Source organism: Ctenopharyngodon idella, chromosome 12 (assembly GCF_019924925.1).
Source record: "Ctenopharyngodon idella isolate HZGC_01 chromosome 12, HZGC01, whole genome shotgun sequence".
NCBI classification, from domain to species: domain Eukaryota; kingdom Metazoa; phylum Chordata; class Actinopteri; order Cypriniformes; family Xenocyprididae; genus Ctenopharyngodon; species Ctenopharyngodon idella.
Window position 1 is genome coordinate 20,156,498 of NC_067231.1, and position 23,848 is coordinate 20,180,345.

The 23,848-nt window shown below is 38.1% G+C and overlaps 1 protein-coding gene across 1 annotated transcript; it reads right to left on the reverse strand.

Moving 5' to 3' along the window:
- thbs2b (thrombospondin 2b) lies at positions 1 to 17,927 on the reverse strand. The gene is made up of 21 exons (XM_051915316.1): positions 17,350 to 17,927; positions 16,914 to 17,082; positions 15,772 to 16,328; positions 15,391 to 15,475; positions 12,270 to 12,481; positions 11,562 to 11,796; positions 9,531 to 9,701; positions 9,271 to 9,447; positions 8,125 to 8,298; positions 7,841 to 7,968; positions 6,122 to 6,274; positions 5,746 to 5,964; positions 4,734 to 4,841; positions 4,457 to 4,616; positions 4,239 to 4,357; positions 3,924 to 4,158; positions 2,326 to 2,553; positions 1,959 to 2,230; positions 1,709 to 1,806; positions 1,319 to 1,458; positions 1 to 1,231 (listed from the first exon to the last, which is right to left on the reverse strand). The coding sequence occupies exons 2-21, from the start codon at positions 16,978 to 16,980 to the stop codon at positions 1,224 to 1,226; spliced, it is 3,546 nt and encodes a 1,181-aa protein (XP_051771276.1). The 5' UTR covers positions 16,981 to 17,082; positions 17,350 to 17,927; the 3' UTR covers positions 1 to 1,223.
- Positions 17,928 to 23,848: the final 5,921 nt, after the last annotated feature.

The following is a 23,848-nucleotide window of genomic DNA, read 5'->3' on the forward strand; positions in this document are numbered from 1 at the left end:
TTTAGAGTTTGTGTATATAATTTTATTGACAAAAGTGATTTCATCAAATATTTGCCATGAAAACACATATGAGTGAGAAAATATAAAAAACCCAACTGTTTGTTAGTTAATACAAACATGTATGATAAAATGTGATTAGCAGCTAGCCTGTAGATGAATCTTGAATCTAACATCTAATGAAGTGCTTCATGTTGCATAGTGAATTGATTTAAAGCATGTACATAAGAGGCATAACATATATTCCCTTATCAGCTCATTTTAAAGAAAAAAAGACATTTTTATTAAATCTCTGCCTGCCATTTCCTGAATGGTGCTTATGTCCTTATTTAATATAAAGGCATACAAAAGAGAGTGCTGGTAGAGGGGATACCTTGAATATTGCTGGTTTATTGCCAAGTTAGGATGACCTAGAAACTGGAAAGTTTCTGAGATCACAATCCTGGTTTGTCACCATTGTGGTCACTGTGTTAAGCGATAGTTACTTTCATGCAGCCTCTGTAGTTTAATCAAAGAAATGTGAAACACCTTGATACTTCTGAAATGTTCAGGAATATTACATTACAGTTCCTTTTGTCACATTCACTTTATGCAGACACAGTAACGGCCAATGACGGAGCATTTCTGACATGAATGCAATTTGATAACATCTTTTTAAACCTCATTTGTAAAAAGTTGTCAATGTAAACAAATAAATAAGTATTTACAATCTGTCAGCAAGGGTTACAATACAAAAGGAACGTTAACTAATAACCAGAAAAAAGACAAATAATTTACAGTAGATAATAGAAAATGTCTGAATATAATACATCTCCCCTAAACGCTTGCAACAAACACAAAAAGCACAAAAACGTTCTCCATAAGAATGACTAGAAAGACATATAAAAGAATAAATGATATGAAATGAAAAACTATAAACCCTCAGCACTCAGAGCCTTGGGTTTATATTCAAGATGGCAGGATGTAGCATTACAAAGATTATTTGTGCAACAATTAACTGAGAATCTAAAGCAATGCTAACCAAATATTTGTTTACTTTCATACTTGTCCAACGTATATTCACCTCTTGAAGGCACCTTTGGTCTGTCGATTTGAGTATTTCCCTCATACAGGCCCTTATTGCAGAATGTCTCATTTTCTTCTTTTACGAAGGCACTACATTGATCCGATTTTGCTTTGATCAAAAAAGTCCATGACAGGAGATACAATATGTACTCCAATTTCACTCAATTATCTGAAAAAAGAAAGAAAATTCTCAATAATAGAAAAAAGAAGATTGCATGATATTGAAAGATCTGTAAAGGAAGACCTATATGTTCACCTCTGCATTCATATTTGAGGTCAGAGAAGAAGACGGCCTCCTGGGAGAAAACGAATAACCCGAGTCTTCCACCTGCAAACGTCTTGTCATAAATGGGACCTGAGTCTGCCATGATCTGCTTGCCTTCATACACAACAACCCTGAGGGAAATTTAATATTTTAAAAATTACATATTTTTATAAATATACATTTTTATACATTTTTTATATAATATAATATAATACACTTATATTACTTTATATAGTATAATAAACATGTTATATGAATAATGTAATTGATAAAGGTGTATATGTAATTATATTATATTATATTATATCACAAAAACATGTGTCTTGTAATACAATATGTAGTGTCTAGCTAACTAAAACAAGATGGAGTTTGAGTCTATACCTAATGAAGCCAGTCTTTGGTCTGTGGATGAGATGCCAGCGGTAGGCAGTATAGTCTTTCCAGCCGATATTCTTCGGGTCATGCCAAAGAGTGCGCACCTAAACGATGTATTGTCAAGCCATTCATCATTTTAAGCACCAAGACAGACAGCACTGCTTTGAATCATGGGAATTTATTGGACATTTTATTGTTAGTAATGGCACGAAAAGAGAAATCTGTCAGGTCTAATAAAAGTGAAGAGAGAGTTCACCTGTTGCTTGGTGTTGCCTGTGTGCCATAATGCATTGCGGAGATTTTCCCCAGTGCCTGTGGTGGAGTTGACCACCTTGAGAGAGACGCCAGAGATGCCAAACGCCTTTGACGGCTTGTCTTCCCAGTACGTCTGCGTGATCTGTTTCCACATTACTACGTAAAAACGTCGGCTAGACTGGTATCCAAACACAAAACCTGCATAGTCATCATCTCTGTCTGTATTCACATAGAAGGTCCCGCTGAAATCCACAGCGCTGAACTCATCAAAGCCTGTTGTTATTGTGCAGAAAGATCAGGATCCAAAATCAATATTGGAACGTTTTGTCTTTTTATGTATGGAAATGTCTGTTTTACAGCTCACTTACCCACTGCAATGCCTGGGTCGGAGTTGGCAGTCTGCACAAGCTCTTTGCCCTGGTTTCGGACCACCCAGTTGGGATCAATCTGCGTGGTTCCCTTAGGGTCGAGGTGAACCATTTGAAACTTCCGGAAGTCTGTGATACTAATGTCGCTGTTTTCCGGGCACGCGTCAAAGATATCCGGGACATTGTCATTATCAAAGTCATTCTCACAGGCGTCACCACGACCATCACCTGGGAGAAAATATAAGAACGTTAAACCAACCGCTAAGCTGATATGCCTGTCCTGCATCTTGAGTGTCAAAGTAGGTTAAAACAGACAAATAATTAATTCATTATGAGCTTATGAGACCATATGCTCCGTATACACTCCTCATGCTAAGACTATCAGTATAACCACTTCATAAAATAGTCCAAAAGCCAGTGACCTAGAAAATTCAAATCTAAGCTTCAAAACATTCAATCATTTGATCTGAAAACTACTGGCATCACAGTGTAATCCTAGCCAAGAGGTACTTTTCCTTTTGGAAAACTGGAAAACAATGGCTTTTCCCAAAGCTTTAGGATTGTCTCTCTAAGCCAACAAAACCTCAAAGATCTCCAATCTCCCCATAGACCCTGACAGCTTCAACTAGCACTTGGAGTTCAGAGGGCCGCTGAAATGAACACCCTTTGGAATGCCAAGGCAAATTTCATCCCACTTAAATTTCAAATCCACTTTATAAAAGAAAACCCAAGCAGTAAGCATGGCTTGACAACAGAGAACTGATTTCACCATTTTACCATTTAGGCTTAATGTCAAGCTGCGTATATGTGTGTCTAAAATACCTCATAAAACACAAAGAGACGAGGACTACTGCAACTCTTCGGCATTTCTGATGCCAGCGAAAAATTTACGCATTTCTTATCTGCCTGCTTTTTATGCCTTGTCTTTGATTTTCTTTTTTATGGGACAGTTTCTTGGACGACCCTCATAGGAAATATGAACAACGTCCAAAACAACAGACGCTCGCATGACACAAAAATTGAATTCAGGATTGTGTATTGAGACAAACAGGTGTGAGGAGCCCAGAGGAAAATTCTGGACGTTGTTTATCGGTTATCTTCATTCTCTGATAATCTGCAGAACAAATGTTCACATGATGCTTCAGCGCCAATGCCATATATCAATAATTAGACACATCATTATTTCCACACATTCCTTACTCTGAAGTGAAATGGTAAAAAGCAGAAGCGCGATATGATATAAGTGTACAGTAAGACGTGTCAGAGTAGGGGGCCAAAATCCAAAGTAATATTTTTTATGCAAATATATTTAAAAAAATTATTATAATATTTTTATTCTATTTTTTTTTATTTTTTTATTTAATTTAGAATATTTTATGGGGGTTTTTTTGTTTGTTTTTTTCATAAACCAGGATTTTTTTTTTTCTTTTCAGTGCAACTATCAAAGATAAAAATACTTTCTTTGCCCAAAAACCGATATGGTATTAATTTATCATGCATCCCTAAAAAAAAAGATTTTTTTGCTTATTTCAGTACTATAATCAGAGACCAAAATAAGAAAAGTCTATTTTAATGTAGTACGTTTAACAGTGTTTTACCATCAGAGTCCAGTTGGTCCTTGTTGGGAACTAGTCTACAGTTATCACGGTCATCAGGAATGCCATCATTATCATCGTCATAATCACAAGCATCTCCTTTCCCATCTCCGTCGTGGTCAGCTTGGTTAGCATTGGCTATGTATGGGCAGTTATCCATGTTATTCTGATGGCCATCTTCATCTATGTCCTGGTTGTCATCACACTGGTCTCCAATTAGATCATTATCTGCATCCGTCTGCAAACACAAAATGGTAAAAATTTTTAATAAATGAATTAAGATGTTTGGAAGCAATCAGTCCCCGTTTTTCTCCAGACCTGTTGTGGGTTGTGGACCAAGGGGCAGTTATCACACTGGTCTCCGACACCATCTAAATCTGTGTCTTTCTGGTCTGTGTTATAAATGAGAGGGCAGTTGTCTCGCTCGTTTAGAATCTCTATGAAGAGAAATAAAAAAAGGACATTTGATTCACACATCAGTTGCAATCTAAAATGAGTCACAAGGATTATAAAAGGACGATCAAAGCTTTTTGTACCATCTCCATCCATATCAATAGAACAGGCGTCTCCTTCTCCATTGTTGTCGGTGTCGGTTTGAGCAGGGTTGTGTTCATATGGGCAGTTGTCACAACGGTCTCCGACATCATCCTTGTCATAGTCATACTGCCTGGGGTTATACATCAGGGGGCAGTTGTCCTGGAAGACATATATCATTTAGGCCTACATGTGTCGATATGAATAGTACACACTATTAAACATATCAGTAGCATGAAAGCAGGTCTATAAACCTCACATGTACTAAATCTGCCTCACCCTTTCATCCACAATTTCATCGTTATCATCATCTTTATCACAAGCATCTCCTTGCCCATCATTGTCATAGTCCTCCTGACCAGAGTTGGGTAGAGTCGGGCAATTGTCCTGCAGAAATTGCAAAATAAAATTTAAAGTTAATTGCAGAAACAGTGCAAGCATAAGCAATGGATATTGATCTGGAATTCTAGAGGTAAATTTACCAGGTTTTTTTTGTTAATTTTTAGCCTTAGCTATCACACTACTGCTTCAGTTATGTGTGTGATGTGAGCAGGTCTTACTCCAGAAACCATCTGACACTAATAGTTTCTAATATTAAATGAACCACATCAAATCACCCACATACAGTACGAGGAATTTCAAGCTTCTTCTTCTATGAGTTCTCAATTCTTCATTCTGTGAATTACCAATATTTTCCTTTATTTGTTATGTGCACATATTTTATCCTTTATTGCTTTCTCGCTTGGCTCTCTTTGCTTCCCAGGCTTCAGATCTATGATATCTTGCAGATCCTGGTCCTGGTTTTTCTCCACGGTGTATCATGACATAATCAAGCAATTATCCATCACAGGAGAAGAATGATGTAATTTTTACTTTTGCTCTCCCTCCCTTTGGCTAAACATTTCACCACAAAGACATTTAAGGGATATAAAATATACGATTCCAAAAGGCACAATAGACAGTAAACACTGGGCCAAATCAAAACATTCCTGTAGTTCATGGTCACTGGGCCCCCTGCCTGACTTGATGCCATTGTCCTGTGGGGTTTATTAAGGTGAAACGATATTTCTTTCCATTTTATATTCCTTAGAAACCATTTCATAGCAGTCACCAGCTAAACCTTAGGGTCTGGCTTGTATTAAATTAAACAAAAAACATCGAACCAGTGCATAGTTTGCTTTACTCTTAGCACTGAACTCATCAGAAAACATATTCTCATTTTTTGCTATTAAATTGACATCTCGTCCCAATTGGAGGGCATGACTTTGGTTAATCATGAGTTATGTAGTACCTTTTTGCAATGGTAGGTGGCATTTGCTCCACACACAAGATCCTGGTTGGGCCATCCATCCAGATCAAAGTCCTCTCCACAGATGATGCCGTCTCCAGCATAACCAATACGGCACTCACACTTGTACATCGGATCGCTGAAGTGAGTCAGGAAGATGCATTCAGCATACTTGTGGCAACTGTGGCTGTTGTCCTTACAGGGGTTGTAGGGTTCACACACCTATTCATTAGGGAAAAAAAAAAAAACAGATACTGAAACTTTGTCTATTTAAACACACATGAAGCAGAAACTTGAGACTTTTTAGGGTATCAGCTGGGAGGATGGACATAAATTAGCTGCCTGGTAAGTGGTATGTGAGGTGATGTGTGTGACTGACCTGTTTGTTGGTTTTAGCTGACTCCACTCCCATGCCGTAGGGCTGAGTTCCTTTGTAACGTGGGGGGCAGGGGAGACAGTGGAATCCAGGGTCTGTGTTCACACATTGCTGTTGGCCACCCACCTTATGACATAGATCTGAAACCATATCACACTGCACACCGCAGAACACAAAGGATATAAAAAGAGAGAGAGAGAAAAAAACGTTACAAGGATCAGGATTGTCAGATTATATAAACCTACTGCATGTATATACACACACTGCGGGTTCTTGCCCGTGCAAAACTCATTGCTATGGTCCAAGGGCATTGCTGAACTGTTGTAATTTTAATTGCATTGCTTTGTGGTCACATAACATTACACATCACTGCAGTTGGTTATGTTAATTTGTCCCATTGACCAACAGACAGCTGTTTGCTTTGAAAGTGACTTCTGTGTGAGCTGAGTCTCCATGATGTTCTGGTTTCTAGATATGGCTTTGATTCCTTCTCACATGTAAATATATGGGATTTTTCTCCAGTTTTATCATCCACCAATTGAAAAGCTTAGAAAAACCAATGCACACCTCTCTTCCACAAGGGTGAACGTGATTCCAATTAACAAATCAGATTTGAGGGACAAGTTTACAGTGTATGTCAAGTTTTGGCTTAGAACCAGGGTTAGGTGCTTCTACATCAGTTTTAGGGATTTTAGGGGATTTTAGGGAACTTATGGGTAGGATTAGGTTTAGAGGTAGGAATATGGTAAGGACTACATTTTTGGGCAGGAATGTTGTTTCAGGATCAACAAAATATGTTGGAACACGTCTTACTTGGCAAAATCACAGGTGACCCTTCAACGAGCTCCATGATTTGGAGTTGGTTTAGATGGTTTCGCCGCGTTGACAAACAAACAGCCGTTTGGTTTGAAAGTGACTTCTGTGTAAGCTATGATTCATACACAACTACACTATTGACAATAGATAATGGACCTTTTTTGCCGCAACATTTTCGCTTATTTGACTGGACTTTTAATACTTAAGCCCAAAGTATACTTCGGTTGTCCGCGTTCGTGCACCGTCCGCATGACATAATTTTCATCATCCGGAGGGCTCGCGGATGTCCGCACACCCCGTCCGCTTGCAGCCCAAATTTCGAGACCGCGCGGACAGTGCATGTGCAACAGCGCATGCGCAAGCAGGACAGAAGAGTCCACTAGGTGGCAATACGCACAGTACTGACTGAGTGCACAGTGTGCAGTCGACGAAGAAGAGTGTGGAAAGAGCGATTCAAAAGCAACACGCTTGAAACAAGGAGGAAAACACGACAATGGACGGCGAACTTGATGAGCATTTGTGTGAAGAGATCAAGAAGTATATAGCATATCCTTCACCATCGTTTTTTATTCTTGTTCTCTTGGTGGATCTTCTGAACTATGTCGCAGTGGTGGATGCACTATTTTTCTTCTCGGATCCTGCCCAGCGAATGTCCCGTTGAAGACACGACTGGTGCCGCCCTCCAATGTCTGGTAGAGTATACTTTTTTTTTTTTTTACTGCGCATGTGTCGAACTCGGTCATCCGCGCGCATCTGCAGTTGAGTATACTTTGTAAGATATGCGGACACGACTGCGCGCAAAACGCGTTCGGGCGCGGAGAGTGAAGTATACCCGGGGCTTTAGGGTTACAGGTTTGTTCAAAAGTCAGAATTTTGATCTAATTGGTCTGATGTCATTTTGTTTACCTCATTGACATCTTCACAAGAAGTTCCATTGCCACGATAACCATTCGGGCAGGGCCCACATTCAAAGGATCCATCAGAAGCTGTGCTACACTCAACCCCAGAAAAGCAGGGATTTGAAAGACAGCCATCTGTGAAATCAACACAGCACTCTTTTTAGGTCTAGAACATCATTCATCATTCGTCATATTATTCTTTCTTACTTTATTTAAGTCTCTAATGCTAAGGAATAAGATTTTAAGAGTTTAGGATATAGGCAATATGTTCCTTAAGTTTGTTTTTCTCACCAATTGGACACTCCTGTCGGTTGCATACTTCATTTTCAATGGAGTCTCCGAGACACTTCCTTCCTCCATGCTGCGGTTCGGGGCTATTACACTCTCTAACACGACTCTTCAGACCTCCTCCACATGTAGCTGAACACAATGCCCAGGGAGACCATGGACCCCAGCCACCATCAACTAAATGGAGAAACAGGCACCACACGGAGTGACATTTCCGTCTATTAGATATCCAACCCCAAAAGTTTGATTAAAAAAATCTGTTTGCAGTGACTCAGTGACCCCGGAGGGCATCTTAAGCATCTGGTTTGGAGCCCCTGATGAAATTAATGTTTATATTATTGCATAATGTAAAGCACTAGGCTGTTTTTAATGTGCTTAATCTGCTTTTAATCTGCTTGTTATTCAGTTTTGTTTTGAATTAAACTGTTTAGATTTATTGTGCCATTTATCAGCTTATGCAATAACACGCACCACAGTGATACTGTAGTGCAGACTTCAAAGATTGATACTGATTTAATGATACGAACTAATAAATACCATTTTTAGATATTCAGTATTTTGTACCCCATGTTATGTAACACCTCCAAAATAAATGCAATCTGTGTGCTTCCCCTCTAATGTGGAAATAACACATAAATGCCCAGAATAAGCAGGCACAATGCACATAATGTTGCTGCTGTTCACTGAAACTAAAAGTTAGCTCAGATCCTAAACGTTCAAAGGCCCTGATTGAAGAAATCTCAGGGTGTTCCCAGACATCTGCTGTGTCTCTGAGGTGAATCTCATTCATTGGCCATGTCATAAGCATTTTTGCCATAATCCTCTGATGAACAAATTGCTCAAATCTGTGTAGCGTCCCTGCTCTAATGATAATATAAGCCATGGAAAAACTGACATCATTCTCTCAATGTTTTCCAGTTAAGATCTGAACAGCAGGGTGGATGAGATGGTTTCTATATGAGCATGTGCTCATGTTGGCCTCGATTTGGGGTTGAGCTTTAAATTTTGTAGGGCTATCAAAGTAAATGTTTAACAGCATTACATTTTTGAAATGCTGCTAACACATTTATTCAATTCGACGTTAACTTTAATGATGGTCGATTAAATATGTAAACCCTATTTGTTTCATTACTGGGATGCAATACTCACTCGGACAGGGGTCTGCGTGGCAGCTCTGAGTCTCTCGTCCATCACCTTCACAGTCTTTGCCACCTCTTTGTGGAACAGGTGCATTACAGTGACGGATACGTGTGATCAGTCCGTCCCCACATGTCACTGAGCAGGACGACCAGGGAGACCATAAGCTCCAGCCACCATCCTGACGAACTGTGAGTGCAAAGCAATGTTACTATAAGAGTGCTACAATGACCTACTACAAGCTATCACACATACAGTGCTTGTATTCATACCTCTTCGGTCACATTTTCCCAAACTGCACTTGCGAGTCTGTATTGAGGGTCCAGAACATGTATTGCTTGTGTCATCACAAGAGCGCCCCCTCTGTTGAGTGCCGCTCCCACACGTGACTGTGCACTGAGTCCACTCTGACCATGGAGACCAGCCGTCCTCACTGTCCATTGCTAAACAAAGACATATACAATATCATAAGAATGCAATATACATTTATAAGACTGTAAAAACTACCATTTAAATGTTAAATGTTTCAAAATGTTTTTGAAAGAAGACTCTTATGCACATCAAGGCTACATTTATTTGATCAAAAATACAGTAAAAGGAGTAATTATTAGTTATTATTACAGTTTAAAATAAGTGTTTCTCTTTTAATATATTTTCTGTAATTTATTCATGTGATGGCAAAGCTAAAAAAAATCATTATAATAAGCTGATTTGCTGCTCAAGAAACATTTCTTGTTATTATCAGTGTTGAAAACAGTTAATATTTTTGTGCAAACCGTGATATATTTTTCAGGATTCATTGATAAATAGAAAGTTCAAAGAACAGCATTTATATGAAATATAATTTTTTTAAAACTTTATAAATGTATTTACTGTCACTTTTGATCAATTTAATGCATCCTTGTTGAATAAAAGTATAAATTATTATACTTATTATAATTATAATTATAATTATTTTATATTGTTTTTTTTATTTTATTCTTATTTTGTATTGTTTTATATTCCTTTTATATTTACACCGATCAGGCATAACATTATGACCACTGACAGGTGAAGTGAATAACGCTGATTATCTCTTCATCACGGCACCTCTTAGTGGGTGGGATATATTAGGCAGCATGTGAACATTTTGTCCTCAAAGTTGATGTTAGAAGCAGAAAAAATGGGCAAGCGTAAGTTTGACAAGAGCCAAATTGTGATGGCTAGACGACTGGGTCAGAGCATCTCCAAAACTGCAGCTCTTGTAGGGTGTTCCCAGTCTGCAGCGGTCAGTATCTATCAAAAGTGGTCCAAGGAAGGAACAGTGATGAACCAGCGACAGGGTCATGGGCGGCCAAGGCTCATTGATGCACGTGGGGAGCGAAGGCTGGCCTGTGTGGTCCGATCCACAAGATGAGCTACTGTAGCTCAGATTGCTCAAGAAGTTAATGCTGGTTCTGATAGAAAGGTGTCAGAATACACAGTGCATCACAGTTTGTTGCGTATGGGGCTGCATAGCCGCAGACCAGTCAGGGTGCCCATGCTGACCCCTGTCCACCGCCGAAAGCACCAACAGTGGGCACGTGAGCATCAGAACTGGACCACGGAGCAATGGAAGAAGGTGGCCTGGTCTGATAAATCACGTTTTCTTTTACATCACGTAGATGGCCGGATGCGTGTGCGACGCTTACCTGGGGAACACATGGCACCAGGATGCACTATAGGAAGATGGCAAGCCGGCGAAGGCAGTGTGATGCTTTTGAGGCAATGTTCTGCTGGGAAACCTTGGGTCCTGCCATCCATGTTGATGTTACTTTGACATGTATCACCTACCTAAGCATTGTTGCAGACCATGTACACCCTTTCATGGAAACGGTATTCCCTGCTGGCTGTGACCTCTTTCAGCAGGATAATGCACCCTGCCACAAAGCAAAAATGGTTCAGGAATGGTTTGAGGAGCACAACAACGAGTTTGAGGTGTTGACTTGGCCTCCAAATTCCCCACATCTCAATCCAATCGAGCATCTGTGGGATGTGCTGAACAAACAAGTCCGATCCATGGAGGCCCCTCCTCGCAACTTACAGGACTTAAAGGATCTGCTGCTAACATCTTGGTGCCAGATACCACAGCACACCTTCAGGGGTCTAGTGGAGTCCATGCCTCGATGAGTCAGGGCTGTTTTGGCAGCAAAAGGGGGGACCAACACAATATTAGGAAGGTGGTCATAATGTTATGCCTGATCGGTGTATACAGCCAAAAACATATAAAGACTAGAAACTAGTACTGGTTGTACTGTATGTCTTGTGTTTTTGTCTGCACTTACGAAGGCAAACTGGACAGCATTCGCCATCGATGAAGGATGGATTGGCACATGCCACTGGAGGACATGTAATCTGACGACAAACAACTTTTCCTTCTTGGCAGGTACATTTAGTGCAACTATCCACAATCCAGTCCTCTTTGTCCTCAAACATACGGCCATCTTGCCAACACATACTCTGCTCCGAAAGATTCTGCATCTTATTCAGTGCCTCCTTCATTGCTGTGTTTTCTTCTGTCTACAAAAAACAGTTTGAAATGAACTGAATCAGACAACTGTCCATCTTCATACTGAAATGAGACACAATTCAGGCTTTCCACACATTCAAACATAACAAGCAGTCAAAATAATTATACATTTTCATGCATTGAAAATTTTAGATGTTTTCCAACAAAAAAACATCTGACACAGTGATTTACTGAGCTCACATTCTTGCCACAGTTATGTAAGTAGATACCAAATTATGGTTGAACTATCACATTCACATACCCACAAACATAACTCCCTATTTCTGCAGTGAGTTCAGGTTTTTTTTAAACATCTGACAAAATCAGTTAACATCAACAATATGATATGCTATATCTGCATGTGAGATCTTAATTTCTCTTTTTTAAATGACAGCAGTTATAGGTGCCTAACATTGATTAGGCCTGATAAGGTGTAGCATAAGATTTACATTCGGATCTGTCAAAGCAACACAACAGGACTCACCACTTTTTGTAGACCATCTATGAGGTTGCTAACAACAACTCTGAGACCCTTGAGCTCCTGGAAGAGGTTGGCCAGTTCTTCACAGGAACGTTCACACATCATTTCTGAAGAGCTGGTTGCTGGAACATCTGTATTCTGGCCAATCACATTGGAAGCAATTGAAGACGGAACTTCCAACTCCTCTACGCTCTCACTGACTACATTCACCTCCACTGGGAAAAGACAGAAGAAATGCTAATTAGATGTAGAATTAGCATTACATCTGATGTGCTGTTTCAAAAGACATGGGACAACAATTAAATAGTGACCACAGGCTGTTTATATACACTATAGAAACACCATTATCACTATATTCAAAGTCTTCTAAAGTCACACCAGAACTTTGCATGATACTATACACTCAAAAGTTTGTTTATTTTCTTTATATTCTGAAAGAAATTAATAATAATTATTCAGCAAGGATGCATTACGTTAATCAAAAGTGACAGTAAAGACAAAGTTACAAAAGATTTCTATCTCTTTTATACTCATCAAAGTAGAGGTCTGCATTCCCGCGGCTTTCCCGCGGGAACCGATAAGATTTCTTGCTGCGCGGGATTAAATTTTGAATGAAAGGCGGACTGCGGTCGGTAACTATAGTGTACATTAGGCGGGAGCGGGCGGTCTGACAATAACCTGGTCGCTCCCGAGATGCTTTGACATCAGCGCATCTGTGCTTGAACTTGAAGTGAACAAAACCTTCTGCAGTGGTGCCGTTCACACTATCCCCAGTTCCCTGTCCTGAGAAAACTGGCAAGATATGTTCTTTGCATTAGAGGTCTGCGCGAGTGCACCTTCAGAGAACATTCAACTTTTGTGATCGGATTTTAGAGGAGAGACGTTCTGAAACGGTCGTCAGTCTATTTAATTTAGCCTATTTTTCTCTATGATATTTAGCCTATTACATTTTTTCTCTGACATTTTTATGGTGTTGACAGCATCATAAGACAAATAACACATAAAAATCTTGTATATGCAATGCAACATTTTATATTTGTTATCCCCAGTCAGTCTCTTTCTTTAGGGGAAGTTTAAACACGAGATTCTGGAAACGATCTAAATTTAGCAGGACCCGTCGGGTCGGGAAGAAAATCACTATATGCGGATAGCGGGTGAACACAGAGTGAATTTTAGGCGGGAGCGGGTGCGTGCGGAATAGAACCTTGCGGGAGCGGGCGGGAACGGGACGAAAAAAACAGTCCCGCGCAGACCTCTACATCAAAGTGATTCTGAAAAAAAATGTATCATGGTTTCCACCAAAATATTAAGCAGTTAAACATCTGTCAACACTGACGATAATAAAAAAAAAAAGTTTTTTGAGCACCAAATTAACATATTAGAATGATTCCCAAAGGATCATGTGACACTGAAGAGGAACAGGGAATAAATTACATTTAAAAATATATTAAAATAGCGAACAGTTATCTTAAATTGTCATAATATTTCACAATATTTCTCTTTTTACTGTATTTTTAGTCAAATAAATGCAGTCTTGGTGAGTATAAGAGACTTTGTACCAACCCTAAACGTTTAAACGGCAGTGTATCTGGCAGTGTATACACTAAAAGAAAATTGCATTTGTCGTTGGTTAGCTAAAACTGCCAAACTGGTAGCTCTACCCTTAAATCACAGAAATGGTTAAGCCAATGTTGTGTCGAGTTGGTTGAGATACTCAAACAAACAGCTATGTTTTAATAGAGCCACAGAGCCACAGTGTTTACACTTCTCAAAGTAATCATATGGCTTACTTCTAGTTGTCTTAGCAAGGTGGGATTAGAGAAAGCTTTTTAATGTTGAAAAATGACAGACTTCACCTTTTAAGGACGGAAAATGCAGACATTGGGTATCTCACAGCGTGACGACTAAACCTGTTTGCAATAAAGCCTCTTTATACACGACACTCAGGCGCTTGGAGATTGTAATAGGAAGCCAAATTAAAAGATTTCATGGGCTCCTGTGATGTAACACACATGTAACCACAAGCAAACTATTTCTAGGTACACAGACCTATCTCAGCAATTCTTGTATGCCGTTTTTAGAAGCAAAGTTTTTGAAGTTATTTTTAAGTAGTTCCAAAGGAACATAGTATAATATTAAAGTCTGGGTGGGGCAGTAGTGCGAGTTACCCCAGTGAACTATATTAGTCTAACATGAAACAGTCTCTAGATTAGACTTTTGTAAATATCTTTAGTTATAAATATAATACAACAGCATCAAAGATAACTGCATACTTTTTGTATATATGAAATGTAGTTTATCAGACTGTGTATTTGTTGAACATTCTCTAGACACTCAAAACTTTTGAACTACCTCATGCGAAGCCAGGACTGTTTTTATATATCTGTAGAAGTCATTTAATCCTCAAGTGGCTGTAAGTGTGTTTCTTTCTCTCGCTCTCTCTCTCTCTCTCTCTCTCTCTCTCTCTCTCTCTCTGTGAGTGTGTGCGGTTGCATTCATTTTTAACTTTAACTGTTGTTCTTTCTTGGTCTTATGACCTACTGACCCATCTTTCTGACCCAACACATTGCTGCTTTGTATCTAAAAAGGTAAATTAATTTAGCTAACATTTACAAAAACATACCAAACTTTAAACTAAATCACGAAGGTTGGTGTGCTCTGAAAACACAGACAAAGTCAGACTGGATTGATGGATGACCTATTTAGACAAATACAGGCTTGTAATACATGCACATTATGGCAATTCCAAGCTAATAATTCCTTCAGTCAGGCCAGTTGCTCCTAATCTGAGTGAGCGCACACAGGTCTCCACAGGTGTGAGTCCTTCTAAGCATGTTTATTTGTAAAGCTAACTGTCAAGAGCCAAAAACCTTCCCCTGAGCGAGTGATGTCAAAAGCCTGTAGCTCGAGAACCCATTCTTTCCACAGCCACCATTCGAAAAATTAAACACAAAATATTCCATCAAAAACGGACATCATTACTGAACGAATCCCTTCCTGATTTATGATTTATATATTCAGTACAGCAGTTCCCATTAAACAGGAACTTCATCTTGATCCCACAAATCTTTTTTGGCTGGCTAAAAGTGTTAAAAGAATGTTAAGGCTCACAAGCCCCTCCTACCTGGGTTTCCAAGATCACATCCCCTGCTCTCCAGAATGTCCTCAAGTGGGGTGTCAAAGATAAAACGTACATTCTGCAGCAAGCCCTGAAAGAAACAACAGCTGCTGTCAGGCTTACTTTGCCAATTTTCAACCGTTCACATATATCTCCCAGAACTGGGAAGTTGGGTTGGATTTACAGAACACTGGAGGATCAGCTGTAATTTATTACTCACTTTCCAGCCACTTGCTTGGCTTGCTCTGCAACTACTAAAGCTGACAAAATTGCCTTACAATGAGCAATAATGTATTAGTTACTATTCTTGATATCCTGTAGATTACATCCTAATGTATTCTACTTGCATGCACTTTACTTTTCTCAATAATGTGACATCAAACATACCCTAAAATGGCTTTCTCGGGTGGACCCTTTGGCCACAAACATACGGCCACCAGTGGCGCTCAGGTGTTCATAGAAAGGTTCATCGAGAATGAAGCTATCAATGAGTCCACAACCAATGTACAAAGTTGCCGTCTCTCCATGCACATAGAGCGTTACATTCTTCCATTGTGAATCCGAGAGGTCTACATCCTCAAAAGAGATCACGTTGCGTGAGCCATCGGCCCACCAGTACACCAAATCTAGAGTGTTGGTTCGGCCATCCGAAACGACCTCAAACTGCCTGCGCTCTCCAGGGCCTTCCAGTGCAAGGATGGTGCCACGGGATGTGCGGTCCTGGCGTAGAGTGGCTGTCAGAATAAAGCCTTCATTGTTTTGTATTTGCAAAAGAAGTTGTTGTAGTGCTGAGGAGCTGACAGAGGGGAGCTGGTCAAAACGGATGAAGCGGTATGCAGGAGCATCGCTGTCCAGACCCTTGAAAAGCTTCACACCGATAGTCTTGCGTGTGATCCCACTGGTTTCAAACAAGTCAAAAACGGTCTCGTCTTCCAGTTGCGCATCTAAAAAGTACATGTACATGTTTTGCTATTATTTTACATTCGGTTATTCTGTTAGTTGACATGAATATTCATATTGAGCTACATGGAGTATTTTTACTGTTAAACATGAACTGACCGTTTAAAATTATGGCAAAAAGATGTTTAAAGATGGTGTAAGAATTGAGATGACACATTTTCCTTTGTACATAAATTTAAATTTTAACTTAGTGTCTTTAATATGACTAAAAGACCATAGACAAGTCATTTGTCAATAACCTTGATCCAGACCATACATGCCATCATTTCAAGTCTTACAGAGAACATCCTGGGCTATTCTGTGATACCAAAAAAAATTTGGGGCTGTAGCCAATATTACACTATTGTATATATAATAATAATAATATAATTGTTATAGTAAAATGAAAACAACAAAATAAATAAATAAAACAAAACTTAATACTTAAGCCAAGTTACTTAATGTAACTATAATAATGTAATGATGTAAAGAAATATTTTGGGTCTTAGGATGATTCAAAAATTCATTACATAAAAAAGCAATACAGATTATTCAGATACAGAATATATAGAAAAATCCTCCAGTATTACCTTGAGATTTTACAGAGGTGAACAGAAGCAAAAGGGCCAATATTCGGAGACATCTTCGGAGAATCATTCTTCTATGGATCACAGTGGTAACCAAATATTAATTGTTCACGTTAATAAAATTACCTTCCTCACAGTGGCTCTGCTCAGCTGAAAAATCAGGATACCTCACCTAGAATTAAAAACACATTATTAGACCAAACTCTATCCAGCCGTCCAATGACATGCGCAATTGAGAAACGAGCGTCTATTTGGCGCGTTCTGATTAAAATGTAATGTAACTTTTCGTGGTTGTGAAAAGAATCAGTGAAAACACTGTTAAAACGTATATATATATAGCCTATGTTAAAAGAACACATGCTTTTAAGAACCCCCGCCACATTTGTTTTGACTTCCCATAAAGCAGCAACAATAGAATAGTGACGGGCACCTCACTTACCCGAACCAAAGGCGAACTCCGTAAATTTTAGCAAAAACTAACTAACAAAAACGTTGAGTTTTATGCACAAGACGAAAATAGCTATTCGTCCTACTTCTCAGTCAGTTCCACAATGGTAAACCCACGATGATGATCAAAAATTCATTGCGTAAAAACCTGGAGATGCCACGGGTCCCCAAGCGCAAAGTTTAAAATTCGCGCACGAAGCGGGTTACACGGTTCACGCAGTCAATCATGAGGTGTTACTGAACAATGTCTTGTTCCAAAGCTGATGCGTGATAAATCCAGATGATGCCGGACTTACGGACTCCCTCCTCATAACTGATCTTGAATTTTATCATGAGGGACGCGCATATTTGCTTTCAAAAGGGGAGGGTTTGGGGTGGCTGGAGGCGGGTTGCTCTGGGCTGGAGAGGTTTGGGTTGTTGCTGTGACAGCACGTCATGACAGTTTTCATTAGCTAATGCAGTTCTGAATCGCGCCTGGGGCTGCTGGTAGGGGTGAAGACCTAAATGTGAGCATAGGTATGTGAGAAGGCTAAGATTGAGGTCAGGTTTATATAGAAGAGGAATAAAAAAAAGAAGTGTCCTTGGATAAATGCCAGATACTTGACACCAAAAAAAAAAAAAAAAAAAAAAAAAAGCTTTTTTGGGGGGGATCATTTCTATTCAATTTAAAATAGTTTTCTATGTAAATATATACTGTAATTTATTCCTGTGATTTCAAAGCTGACCTATCAGCAGCCATTAATCCAGTCTTCAGTGTCACATGGTCCTTCAGAAATAATTCTAATTTGCTGATTTGCTGCTCAATAAACATATCTTCTTATTATCCATTCTGTAACTCTATGTAGCCCAATATCAAATACCAAATGTGTCTCATAGATTAGATAGATTTTCTTGTGATAAACATTTATTTGAGGAAGGACTTCTCTGTCATAGATAGATAGATAGATTGGAAGCTCTTTATCAATTCTTATTTACACTGAATAGTTACAATGAAAACAGCACAGCACAACGTGGCATTTACAATTTAAGATGTATGACTTTAATTTGACCTGTTTTATCAAGAGTGTTACATTCCTTTGAAAATATGCTCCATCCTTTTCTGAAAACATCAAGGTACATTCCATCAATTTTTTTTTGAGTGGGAACATCTTACAAAAGCACATGAAGTGGTGATAAACTACAGCAGATGAGACAGATGATGTACATGTTTACAATTGCCCTAGGTGAAAAAAAAATCAGAGAGGGCTCTCGCAAAATCTGGCCTCAGAAGAGGGCTAAAAGACTGACATCATTGTATATTTCACTACTATATGCTGGAAATGACATTATATCCTGTATATGTCTGAAATGAGAAAGTATCCCCATGAGTTCTGCCCTCTATAAAGTATGTGATTAGAGTGAGTAAAATAATAATTCTTCCTTCCTTGTGTTCATGGGGTCTAAATTACAGTTCCAGGTTTTTCAAACAGTTTCTGATGCTGTTTTGCCAAGATGTGTTTTATAATCAGCTCTTGAGAAAGGTTCCTCATTAATTACATAACGCACACAGAACAAGGATGCCTGCCAAAGCACATACATCATATGATCATGAGCTTACCTTTTTATGTGTAGCTATAAGTTAAACAGGCAGTTTTGCTCTTAAAGGCCAACTGCAACATTAAAAACATTCATAAAATTTTATAATGGCTTCTTAAAATGCATTACAGAACTATGACTTTGATGCAGAGGAAAGGGTACATCTTTGCAAATACATTTTCTGAACTGCTCAATAAACAAATGCTGATGACTGTGGGAGGTACTTCATACCTAGCAATTATAACTTGGACGGAAAGGACATTCTGACCACTAGGCTGTCTCCATGGGGTAACTGGGAAACTTACCGGACTGATTTTGGTCCAATATGTTTCTATGTTCAAAGGAAATCTTCAGGAGAATCATCAATCTTTATCATCAAACACTTCTTTTTCTTTTTTGTTGCCTTCTTGTACAGATAATAAATGATGGGATTCTTAGAAAGAGAAACACTTTCTGGGAAACTACTTTCAAACCTATAAGTGAAACAAAGCAAGCATATAGTTGACTGATGCAAATAACAGATACATTGTATAAGGATGGACAGGAGTTCTGAAATTCTGAGTTCTGAAAAACTTATCTCTTGTTTTCTGTATTGATGTGTCATGTTAATACAATTAGGAGAGTCTGGTAATATTAAAATGGTTTTGCATGTACCACTTTTGCTTAATTTTCCCAAATAAACAATGCCTGAAATTGAATTGCCCTTTATCTATCCAAAGTTATTATGCACACTTAGGTAACTCCAGTCTCCAAAGTGATCCCAGTATAACCTAGTCAAAATTTATAGCAAAGCCTCTGATCCTCCTATCGTCACAGAACCTAATGCCCACATTACATAATAAGCAGTTAGCCTTCCCCTCTCTTCACCTCCCAAAGTATTCATATATCTGTCATTAAAACGGAACATTTAGCTAATGACTTCCAGACTGACGTTGCACTCTATGAGCTAACAATGAGAGAATGCTAGACGAAGTCTAGAATTCCCATTTTATCTCAGCCATTTTACATCTTAGACCCTGGGGAAATCTTTTTTTATTGTTATAATATATATATATATATATATATATTTTATTTCTCTCACTTTGTTACCAATTTATTTTTTATGTTCCTTTCCGCTTGGGCAATTTACACAGTTTCCAATCTTGTAAAAGTCAGAAATAGGTATGCATGTGTGATTTAATTTTTTGTAATACAAAGTGAAAGAAGTACCAAATGTCATGGGCTATGTGAGACAATAACAGTTCACAAATTCTTCTGAAACGTCAGTTGGGCATTGGCTCATGCTTCGCTCTGAATGATTAAACTTAATGTTTTTGTTGCTTCTGAAGAAAAAAAGATAGACTCAAGGCATTGCCCATAAAGTGCACTAAAGACTAATTATAAGCATTTAATTATTTTTAGTCTCCACTTTCACAGTCGGATTCCCTTGTTCAAAATGTGTGACAGGCAACATAAATCAGGCTTGTGGGTAATATTTCTTTGTCAGGAAAAGAGAGATGATGTCATTGGATCAGTCAGTAAGATAAATCTGGTTTCCCTGCTGAAGCGGAAAAGTGTGGCCTGTGGTGGTTCGTTTATGTTTAGACTTTTCTAAATTCTGCAGATTTGACGCTTAAAAACACTGCCACTGTGATTAAAATATACTTGTGCAATCATTTGCTACAAAGGGACACATCTATCTGACCCAATCCTAAAAAAAGACTATTTTATTGACTATTACTAAGCACATTTAGAGTTTTTACACTTTTTTTGTGCTATGAATCTTGGTGTTTGTGGTTTCCCACATTGTTTCAAAGTATTTAGGTCACTGAAATCAGTTCCTAGATTTCCTCTATTCAATTTCCTTAAGATAATGAAGGATTTTGTGTTTTCTTCTATTTTTAAATAATCTCTCAGCTTGGAAACATCTTAATAGCCTACCAAGCCAATATCCCATTATATTCTGAAACTGTTACTTGCTCTATAAAATCATATATAAAACTCAATTAACAGTTCAAATTATTTTGTAACAATCAGCAATTACAAAAGAATTCTTTTTTTTTTTTTTTTAGTTAAATCTGTTTTCAGTGTAAACCCTAACACTCAAAATACTTAATTGGTTTGAGTAGGACAAACTTAAATTAAACAAATTAGTTCAGTTAAATTAACTTTAATGAGTATTTAGAACTTTCTTTTTCTTTTGAGTTCACAGCACTGACATATTTCAAGTAAACTGAATTGTTTCATTGTTTTGAGTTGTATGAACTCATTTCCTTTCATTTAGACAAACTTAAGTTTAACTGAAACTGAACTGGGATTTTTTTATTTCCCAGCAAGCTTTGCCCATGGCACACGAAAGGGAGAGTAGACTGTAAAGAGATTGCTGTAAATTTTACGGCAGCTGGATACCAGTAATTTACTGTAAAAAATTTTGCAGTATTATTACTGTATTTTCACTTACAGTGTACTGTACAGTTTACTGTACTTAAATTTACAGTATCATTCATTACTATTGTCATTTACAGTATTAATTCTGTTGAGTTTATTTTCATTCATTTAAAAAAAATTAATAAATTAAAATCATAATAACTCATGAACATTTGTCCCTGTTTTCTCTAGGTTTCTCTCGGTGTAGATTTAAACAACACACAGTGGGATCCAAAATTCATAGTATGGAAGCCCGTTTCCGCTACTAAATAAAGAAATAAAAACAGAAATTGCGACTTTTTATCTCAGAATTCTGACTTTTTATCTCGCAATTGCGAGTTTATAACTCAGAATTCTGACTTTTTTTTCTCACAATTCTTACTTTTTTCTCACAATTGCAAGTTATAAAGTCACAATTCTGAGATATAAACTTGCAATTGCGTGATATAAAGTCAGAATTGCATGATATAAAGTCAGAATTGCGTGATATAAAGTCACAATTGTGACTTTATATCACGCAATTGCGAGTTTATTTATCAGAATTCTGACTTTATAACTCGCAATTGTGAGGAAAAAAAAGTCAGAATTGCAAGAAAAAAAGTCACAATTGTGACTTTATATCACGCAATTGCGAGTTTATATCTCAGAATTCTGACTTTTTTTCTCACAATTGCGAGTTACAAAGTCAGAATTGTGAGAAAAAGTCAGAATTTTGAGATAACAAGTCGCAATTACTGTTTTTATTTTTTTATTTAGTGGCGGAAACGGGCTTCCATATCATAGACTAGTGAAATGTTAAAAATGATCTAAAACATAATTTAAGTGAAAATAAAATTTTTTTTTTAAAAAACTATCATGAATTTTAGAATTTCTTAGTATTTGGCTTGGTCTCCTCTTATTATTTTTGGTCTCCTATTTGCTTTGACAATGTTTTGTACAAAGAAAGTTCACATGATCAATGTCACAAATTTGCATATACAATTATCCAAGAATCCATATTTCTCATTCATTTTGTCATCTTTCTTTGTTTTAAAATGTTCATATTTACAGTTTTTAAATGTTTATTTCAAGGTTTAAATAGGATTTTGAAACATTTTTATGTGGTCTCAGACTTTTGGACCCTATTGCATGACCACTGAGACAGCAGAGGAAATGGATGAACAGTGGGAGAAGCATTCGTTTCATTTTTCAAAGGTACTCAGAACAAAAATGAGACTGACAGGCGAACCGCTGCATTGTATCATTCCTTGTTTTGCTTATTTTACCTCCTTACTGTGTGCATGCATTCCTGGCCTTGCCCTTGGGCTCCTAAAATAGTTTAGCAAAAGTGGTTCACTGGTTCAAGGTTCAGCTGGTTTATAACACTTGCTCCTGGCTGCTTACTCGACTTGTGTCTCAGTTTTGAGGCTTCAGTAATGGGTAACTGTATTTATTGAGCTTGTTTAAAGATATCTCCCTGCTTAGTCGTACAATACACATTTTGTGCACACTCTAAAAAATGCTGGGCTGTTTCAACCCATATGGACAAACCCAAATGTTGGGTTTAAAAAAGTTAATTTAAAAATTTAAACCAATGGTTGGGCTTTTCCATATTTGACCCAAACATGGGTCGAAACAACCCAGCATTTTTAGAGTGCATGAACTCACTTCAGATCAACACATCTAACAACCTTTGATGAAGTCAGATGTGTTTTTCTATGCCACTAATGTAGCCAGACATTTTTTCATGATGATAAGATCAGATTTCTGATGGTAAATGGGGTCACTAGAAGTCATTCTGTTATCCCGGGGTTTCATTTCTCAAAAACCTCATGGAGGAATTTGAACCTGATGACCTTCAGCCAAACATTTGATCTCTCCAGACACACTTGATCTTACTTCAGATGACTGATTTAATTCGGATGAAATAAAACATAGGTTTTCCACATGAATTACACAATATTCAACTTTTCTTCCATCCGCCCAGCCCCAGATCAAAGAATAAACCCATGGAGCAAGACGCTGTTTAGAGTTTCTTCATCACTGTGGCCGTGCTGAGGCTTTATTCCTCTTGTTGGACATGAAATATGTCCCTAACCTCCCTCAGAGTGTGTGATGGGGATCCTTCACAAAACAATAGCACAAGTTCACAAGAGCATTTCCCCGGGAATTGTTCCCTCCTCTCTGCAGGGACTGTTTGAATTGGGTTAATTGGAACTAACCAAACCCAGATGCTACTTTTTCAAATTGGTAGTGGAACTCACACATGAACCTGGCAGAAGACTCTCAAAGTCCCTTGTCTTCGAGATCCAATACTGGTTTCTCTGTGGAGAATTTTGGACAGCCTGGAGGATATAAATCTGAGCTGCTCACGTGTACAACTTGTTCCTTTCACATGCATTCTGACTGAACCATTAAAGGGATAGTCCACTCAAAAATGAAAAATCTGTCTTCATTTACTCACTTTCATGGAATTCCGAACCTGTATGACTTTCTTCTGTGGAACACAAAACTTGATATTCTGAAGAATG